The sequence below is a fragment of the Elephantulus edwardii genome, unplaced genomic scaffold, assembly GCF_000299155.1.
Source record: "Elephantulus edwardii isolate Elephantulus edwardi_28Jun2011 unplaced genomic scaffold, EleEdw1.0 scaffold00029, whole genome shotgun sequence".
NCBI lineage: Eukaryota > Metazoa > Chordata > Mammalia > Macroscelidea > Macroscelididae > Elephantulus > Elephantulus edwardii.
In genome coordinates this window covers 10,904,141-10,913,434 of record NW_006399779.1, presented here as the reverse complement: position 1 = coordinate 10,913,434, position 9,294 = coordinate 10,904,141, and the positions used below count along the sequence as shown (strand labels likewise).

General features: G+C 37.1%; 1 protein-coding gene across 1 annotated transcript in view; it reads right to left on the bottom strand.

The window, feature by feature from the left end:
- Nucleotides 1–9,294, bottom strand: part of DEPDC7 (DEP domain containing 7) — a 26,241-nt gene that overhangs the window by 3,009 nt on the left and 13,938 nt on the right. The window contains exons 2-5 of the mRNA XM_006883736.1: nt 7,422–7,812; nt 5,362–5,489; nt 4,385–4,574; nt 1,608–1,819 (exon numbers count right to left, since the gene is read on the bottom strand). Coding sequence (XP_006883798.1) covers nt 1,608–1,819; nt 4,385–4,574; nt 5,362–5,489; nt 7,422–7,812 — 921 coding nt within the window. The remainder of the gene's footprint in view (nt 1–1,607; nt 1,820–4,384; nt 4,575–5,361; nt 5,490–7,421; nt 7,813–9,294) is intronic.

Below are 9,294 nucleotides of genomic sequence, written 5' to 3'. Positions count from 1 at the left end.
TTTTAAAAAGAATAAACTTTAGAAAAAAAGATGGATTTGTTTGTTCTTTCAGCAGTTCACAGTATATGCAATATTCTTTATTCACCAACACCATAATTTAAAGGCATTACTTCTCCTTCTGTCTTCTTTATTCATTGTCCAACTTTCAGATGCCTAACAAGTAACTGAAAGAGACTACGGCTTGGATCAGGTACACCTTAGTCTTTAATACCATTGCTCTTTAGCACTTTGGAGAGGTCACTGACAGCAGATTTTCTCTGTGTAACACATCTTTTGATTTCTTCAGTGTTGATACCGAGGATGTGGATTGTGGATCTAAGTAAAATGACATCATTGTCAATTTCAAGCTTTTCTCCATCTATCATGATGTTGCCTATTTGGCCCAGTGGTGAGGATTTCTTTTTTCTTCATGCTGAGATGTAATCCATATTGAAGACTGGACTCTTTGATCTTCAGCAAGTGTTTCAAATCCTCTTCTCTTTTCAGCAAGCAAGGTTGTGTCATCTGCATAATGCAGGCTGTTGATGAGTAATATCTCAGTGGCTGGTAAGCTCAAAACACCAAACTTTCAGTTAGCAACTAGCTGAACGTTTAACCACTGTGTACACAGGACTGGAACTGAAACTGCCTCAATGGCACCTTTTAGTTAACTAACAGATTGGTTCATTAAATAAAGAATATTACTAGAGAATACTGTACACTTTTGAAAAGTCATCTACATGAGACTAAATGGCCAACCACTACTCTCAAGCAAAGATGGTAACGGGATGGGGAAATCCCATTACTAGAATGAAACATTCAGGAGCAAATTGAGAATTTTAGCACATTGTGTAAACGTAACCAGTATTTCTGAACAATTTTTGTTAGATTAGTTCTATTGTGCTGTGTAAACTTTCTCCAAAGACACAATAAAATACTATTTTTTAAAAAAACTGGTGTTTAATGCCTAAATTTCCAGTGAATGGAAGTAGCATTTCTCTGCGGCAACTAGGAGTGTCTACACTGCTGTGTTGCTGTGTACCCTCAAGTCAGAACTGACTCATAGCTGACCTTCCAGCAGGTTTTCAGAAGCTGTAAATCACTCAGGAGGGGTCAGCTTATCCTTCTCCCATGGAGCAGCTAGTGGATTTGAGCCACATGCCTTTGGGACATAGCACAATTTCTCACCAGTAGGCCACCAGACCTCCTCTACTGCTGTTACATACCTTCAAGTCCAATAGGACTCATAGCAACCCTACGAACAATATCTCTCAACCCCACCCTGTCTTGAGCCAATTTCACTGTCTCTGACACACCTGCCCTCATTGCCAGTCACTGTGTCAATCCATCTCATCCAAGGTCATCTTCTTCTGTGCTGACCTTCCACACTTCCAAGCATGATGTCCTTCTCCAAGGAGTGGTCCTTTACTGTAGAGCTTGTTAAAAGATTCTTCCCAAACCAGCCATGATAGTCTTTGGAATAAAGATATCCCATAGGTTAACCCAGATTTATATTCAGAATGACATTCAGCATGAAGTAGTAAATTAATATTTTTAGCTTTTAAGACAATTAACTTTTTCCCTGTTACACCTAAAAGACAAATTCTCATATACAATAAGATCTTTACCTAAGAGTTCTGCAATTCCATTATGAACATCACATAAGTGATTTAATAGAGGTTCCCTACTACTATAATATTTGCCAATGGCATCAAACAGAAGTTCTTTCACTGTATCTGTTCTATCCGGTTCCTCAGGAAAGTTCCTGCTTATGTCCACCACCATTTGGTCTGGAAGGTATTCCAAGCAGTCAACTGCTGCAGAGAGCCATTCATCTTCCCTAGAGAAGAAAGAAAAAAAAAGTTTTTCAAGAACAGCAAACAATTACAAACACAGCACTTAATCTACTAGCAATTTCTATGTACTTATAAAAGTTATATGTAATTTAAAAAAATCCTTTAGAGTATCATGGATCACAGATAAAAAAGTTAACTTTAATATATACTCTAATACTTTTTTTAAAAGTAAAAGAGAAGCTATCTACTACCACAGAGCAAGAATAGGCATCAAAATTCAAACTCTACTTTTTATTTAGTAGAACCAGGCACTTTCAGTTACTTGCTCAGGGTTACAGATAGGAATAGATCCTAGATTTGATACCTAGACTCTTGCTTTTTAAATATAATCTTGCTTATTTCAGAGCTCTGTGTATTCTCTATCATCTCTCACTTTGGCTAGAAGAAAATAAAGATGAAGTTTCAAAATAACTACAGATTAACAACAATTTAGAGTAAAATGTCAGCTGAGTAGAAAAATACATTTCCAGAAACAAAATTATTAACTTTTAATGTTCAATTCCTTATCTCATACAGTTTCATAATATATTCTTCACTGCCATAGAATGAAGACAGTTAAGTGCTATGACCCAGTGGTGTGTTACTTTGGGCAATTCACATCACCTCTCTGATCACTGGCTTCACTGAGTATAGAATAAAATGAAACTAGATTTTTGAGGTCACTTTTAACAAAAATTTTATTTTGCTCTGTAAGTTTTTCACATGATGCTTTAGTTGTATAAATCCTATTTAGAGTCTTTTAGAATAAGTTTTATATGTGTGGTGGTGGTGGTGTTGTTATGTGCCATCGAATCGCTTGCGACTCATAGCAACCCTATGTACAAGAGCTCTAAATGCTGTTCTATCCTGTGCCAACCCAGCCATCTCAAACACACTTAATTCCCACTGCTCCAGTCACAGAATCAATCCATCTCATAGAAGGTCTTACTCTCCTTCTCCGCCCCTCCACTCTGCCAAACATGATGTCAGTTGTGTGATAACTAGTATGTTGGGATTAACTTTTTCATAAGTTTTATAAGCTCCTTCTTAACATTCAACTGTTCATTGGAATGTAAAATCAGTAAAGTGCTGAAAATGTAAATTGTATTCCTTTCAAACATTTCAATCACCCTAGAGAACTCTGGTAACCCAGTAGATAATGAGTTGTGCTTCCAACACAAAAGCAGGTTGTTCATGCACACCCATGTTTACTGCAGCTTTGTTCACAACAACAAACAGTTGGAAACAACCCAAGTGCCCATCAACTGAACAAATGAATGAATAGAGAAACTACTGTATAGTCACACAGTGGAATATTATGCAGCACTGAAAAACAAAGAACTCATGAAATATTATACAAAATGGGTGACCTGGAGGACATTATGCTGAGTGAAAGATCTCAGTCACAAAAAGACAAATACCGCATAATGCCACTGTTATAAAACAGGACTGACATGGGGTTTGGGGGGAAACTATGAAAAGAGGGGATAAATACACAGCACTGAAACAGATGAGGGAGAGAACTATATAAAAGGAATATATGATTAGGTATTACTGGCATGTCAAGAGTCCAGAATAAGTGCTGCATAGTACAGTGGATTGGGGGGAGGGGGCTATATAACAATGAAAAATTTTTTTTTCCAAAGAAAAAAGCTAATTGGGGTGGGGGAGCAGGGAGGAAAATGTGCAACAATGAATGAATGGAAATCCAAGTTCTCTATAAACTTTCATTAAAATCTATAAAAACAAAAGTAATTTTTTTTTAAAAAGCAGATGGTTCAAATCCACCAGATGCCACAAAAAAGAAAGATGGGCAATCATCATGCAGCTTACAACCTCTGGAAAACCTCTGGAGGGTCAGCTATGAGTCAATTCCAAAAGTGAGAGCAAGAGAGAGCTGGACTGGCTCAAACACTATCTGCTTAGACAAAACAATTAAAAATTGAATAAGCTACAAAATATAAGACTTAATTTTAACTATTGATAATTGTTTCTTAGAAGAGGTCTAGGACTTATGAGGAATAGGAATCTATTCCTCAAGGTAAAAAAAAAAATATTGTGTGTGTGTACATAAATTCCCTTAGCATTTCCATTTAAGCCTTTAAAACTTAAGATTTATATTCAAGGGAAGGTAGTTGAAGGTGATAGTCTTTACTTTTCAATGATTTGACTTAAAATATATATATAATTTAATAAGATTTAACTGAAAAATATAAATATTTGAGAGGTATTACAGAAGAATAGAAAAGAATAGGCAGCCAGAGGATACCAAGAACTTGACAAAGTTGTTAATTTCATTCCAGGTCCCTTTGAGGAACCAAGAGAGAATAGAGAACACTAAATTTTAACAAGGATAAGAAAGTGGAACAACATCATCATCTTCATTTGATGAACAAATTATATATGGAGTAAAAATAAACATGAAAAACAATGACATTTTCAATCTCTTACTCTAATATTATGATAATTTTGTTCATCGCATTTCCCAAATATCAACAGTATTAACTGACAGTGCATTAAAACTATTATCAATAGTCTAGCTACAAATACAAATATGTATTTCCACATACTGAGAATCACTATAAGCCTTGAGAATCCCTCGATCCAGATAGCTACTGTTGTAGATCAAGTCAGGCTTTCTCTTAGGTTGAGGAACTTTAGATACAACCTCTTGCTGTTTGAGTAAGGAGTCAAGAAGTGAAAGGTCTACAAGTTGTAGTAGACGCCCAATTGTTTCTTCTTGCCATACTTCATTAATAACTACATAGGAAAAATGACAAGGTAAAAAGAAACAATAGTTACTTAATGCTCACCACAGTACTTGTCTAGGATAATCTAAGCCAGTAGGTTTGTGGCAAAAGAAAAGTCAACCTTATGAAGGGTTTTCTTTACAACAAAGTAAAACAATTCAAGATTTGTTTAATGTGTAGGAGAACAGACTTTGGACAGCAGGAATTCTTTCCATTCTTTGTACTGTCAAAAGCAATCTGTTAAAGATAAGAGACCTAGTCATGTAACATGTTAATAAGGACTTTGGAATAAAGAATGATTCATTCACTCTAAAAAGTGGTTTAAAACTATTGGCTGCAGAGGACTCCACTCAGTGTTTCCACATGGGGATGGGGGAAGGGAGGGAGGAAATCAAAGTCATTAAATGACATTCCACTGCCACAGACAAGGAAGAACACAAGGTTTCTGTTAATGTTTTAATGTAATTTTCAGATTTTTATTTAACCTAATAAAATCTTGGGCAAAGAAACATCTGAGAGCATATTTTTAAGTAAATAAAGTCTGCATGCAAAACATTTCAGATCTGAACCTGTGCCAGCTGATAGGACAAAAGTCAGTGTTCAAGAATTGTAACACTGATTTGTTTGTTAAAGATAATAGAGCTCTGTAAAAAACTTACTATAAACAGTTCTCATACATCGTGTGCCCTCACTCTGCACTCAGTATTTTAATTCTATTAGTGGTTGAAATGGAAACATTTTACTAATTTTATTTGAATTTGTCTTCTATTTCTTACCTTCTATTATCTTTATCTTACCTTCTGGAGACAAGGTTGTAGAGAGATCGACATGAGGGGAGTCAGCTGGCTTTAAACTTAGATTTTCCCACAGATCCTCTAAACTTGCTGATTTGATGTCAGAGGACTTAAATAAAGCATTTGTGTACCTAAAAGGAATTTATTTAATCTTTATTAGTAAAGTCACAGAAATACATTAGCAATTTAGCGTATTTCTGAAGAAGTTATGCATTTTGGAACAAACACAATAAATGCAAATTCTAAGTTCTACTCGATGCAATGAATTTTGCGGTGGTTTGGTTTTTTAAAAAATTAATGCATTCCAAATAAATTCTCCTTTGCACATTTATTTAAGGAGCCCTAGTAGCTTATTTTCTAACACTACCACTGGTGCAGTGTGTTAGTCTGTTAACGCTAAGATCCAGGTGCAATGTGTTAGGCTGTTAACTCAAAGATCCAAAGTTCAAATCCACTAGTTTCTCCAAAGGAAAGAGATGAGGCAGTCTGCTCCTGTTAAGATTTTAGCCTTCTAAAACTAACGGAGGGTTAACATGAGTTGGATTGACTAGATAGCAATGGAATTGTTATTTTTGAACATTTCTTTAGATTTAACTAATTCAATGGCTGGATTTTAATCACCAATTTTAACACAGAATCATATTTCACTATGCTTTTGTGTTTACCAGTTATCTCTTATTTTGGGGACATTCTTTGCTGGGTAATGTTCATCATTTTACAAAAAAGAGAAGTAGTTTTTTTATCTGCCATTCTGAAACCCAAAAGGCTTCGATATTGAAAGATATTGATTTATTCAAAACCAATCCATAGATCATCATACCTTTTATTTAATCCCAGTTGGTATGAATATCCTTTTGTTTATTGTAGAAATAGTAATGTATTTGATTTCCAGATGTGATCCTAAATGGCTTACTGATTTGACTATAAACTATATAAAGTTCCTAATTCTCATCCTAAACAAATCTGGTCCCAGGGATTTGGGATAAAGTATATAGGCCCTCATCTGAAAAGGGCTGATGCCCTACTCACCCTCACATTCCAGCCAATACCAAGACTTTATCGTGTTTTGTATACTGAGGTAAAAGTAGTTTAAAGTCAATATACTGCTAACACTCTGGATTTAGTTTGGTTTTCATTATAAGAGCTTCAGTTATACTTTACATTGTAATTTAGTTGAGGAGCAAAGTACAATTATTTTACGACACATAACTAATTGATTATCTCCTCATCACCTGCATCCATTTCATTCACTGGCTCTACAATTCTGTCTCTTCCAGTGTCTCTTTAGGGAGCTCTGGTGGCATCATCTGTAGGGAATAGCAATGCTAACCCAAAATTTGTGCTTTTCTGGTGGTTCAAATCCACCAGGCTTCTTGGCAAAAAGTTGGTCAATCTCTTCCTGTGTGATTTCCAGCTTTAGAAACTCACTAGAGGGTCAGCTATAAGTCAGTTGTGACTCCACAGTAATGACTCATTTCTAACTTTGAGAGTCTAAGTGATTCCATTTTCTGGGTATCACTGCTGTTCAGTCTTCATCTTCCATTACCTGCAATCATCCTCTCACTAGTTCTCCCCTGTTGGCTACCCATACAACTTCCAGGATAACCGTTCTAAAATACGATCTCATCATTCTTGAAATCTTTCAATGCCACCACAGCACCTGTATAATCAAGTCCAGATGAAGTCCTTTGCATTATGGCTCCCACCTGTCCCTCCAGCTTCATGTACCTGCCACTTCTTGGATTATTCACTGATACCCTACTATCTGAAGGTCTCCCTATCTGCCTGTAACTTTTCTTTGTTCTTTCAACACTCTATAAACCTTTATACCATATAATGTGAAATAAAAAAATCAAAGTTGGTGGATCATTTCTGTTCAATATGAAGTGTGAGCCAACAAGTATTCTACACAATAAGGTTAACAACATTTGACTGCATTTTATCAAATTTATTTACAGGCACAGATTTTACTTACTGTTTAGAAAGCAACACAAAGCCAGTCAGCATCTCATGAAAATGTAGATAAAGCCTTGGGCTAAGATAACCTAACATTACATACTAACCCAGAAAGTGAGTGGTGTTTGTTCTCTTTGCCTAACTGGCTGTCTTGGTTAGGGATCGTTGTGAATCTATAAAGGCTGCAACTGCTATCTTCAAATGTAGGTTTCTTGTCTTTTCCAAAAACTCTGGTGGGAACAGCTTCAAATACTTTGTAGTCCATAAGTGCTTGACACACTCTCACCACTTTGGCCCGAGGAATATCTACATCCCCAAAATACTTATTCTGAATTAGATGAGAAAAAATGACATCCACAGCTTCTGAGCCAACAAAGCAGTCATTGTGCCGTTTTAAGTGGTGCCTTCGTTTTTTCACTTCCACTTGTGTCTGAAGGGCGTTTATAATGCTGCTCCATACATATGTGGCTCCAAATGGCTTCTGGGCCAAACTGAAACCTGGCAGGGAAGCAAGCACAGAGTAACGGATACTATGCATCCTGTTCACTTGAAGTAAGGTTTAAATAACAATCTCTAAGCAGAGAGACAAGTTCCTAAGTTAGGAGTAAGGACCAATTATGACAACAGCATCTGTTAAAACATTGTATTATTCATAGTCATTAGCTTGAAAATGCAGTGCCTACTGTATGCCAAATACTGTTCTAAGTGGTAGGATACAACAGTGAACAAAATAAAGCCCCTGTTCTCATGGACTTAAGTCTTTGTGGGAGGAAATAGACAATTAATACAGTACGTGTTACATGAGAGCTAAGGGGGGAAAAAAATAAAGCCGGGTGAGGAAGAGAATGCTATTTTAGCTAGGATGTCAGAAAAGACCTCTCTGATAAGGTGATATCTGAGCAAAAACTGGAGTAAAACAAGGAAGCAAGCTGTGCAGAGGATAGGAGAAAGCAGAGGCCCTGAGTTGGGAATGTGCTCTGCTAGGAGAAACAGAAGGAGGACAGTGTGGCCTCAGTGAGCAAGGGAGAGAAAAGAGTAGGAAGTGAAAGCAAAGAGGGAGTGAAGCTGAGGCTAAAGGGTGAGGGTGGGGTGGTGAGGAGTGGGGGGGGGTGGGAAGTGTATCAGGCAAGACCATGTAGCACTTACCAATTACGTGCAAGGAATTCTACTAAGTGCCTTACATAAACTACCTTCACAGCAACTCTTTAAGGTAGATATCATCTCTAGGTGAGATATAGAAAATATTCACAGAAGTTGAATCTAACTTCCAAACATGATGTATTATCAGGATGACTGAGCAGTTAGTCTTAAGGCTGCAGTTTCCCCTAAAGGCATGGGTTCAACCTCAGTCCTGACACAACAAACAAATTACTGAAACATAATCGGTAGTACCACTGGGATTTGCCCTCATTATTCCAAAATATTTATCAGTCATTACAGAAAGACACATCCCTTTTATGTCATAGATGATAGATAGACAGACAGGCACACACTCACACAATGGTTGCAGGAACACATATTTTTAAGCTTCCTACGATGCAGGCTAATAATGAGTACTTTGTCAATAACAAATAAGTCATTGCTACAGAGTCAAAACTGGAACTGACCCTCCAGTGGGTTTCCAGGGGCTGTAAATTGCATGGGAAAAGACTATCCATCTTTCTTTTACAGGGCAGGATTTGAACCAAGCACTTTTGGGTTTGCAGTACATCTCCCTATTCACTAGGCCACTAGAGCTACCTTAATACTTTGTAAGCAGGATAGCAGGGTTGTGTCATCTGCATAATGCAGACTGTTGCTAAATCGTCCACCAACCTTGACCCCACATTTCTCCTCATAGAGCCCAGCCTTCCGGATAATCTGTTCTGCATATAGGTTGAAAAGGTCACCCTGAAACCCACGGCGTCCCTTTTCAGCAGGAAGTAGCTAAGAGAATACGCCATCCCCTTTTCCTTATGACTCAGGGTGAAGTCTCTCTCA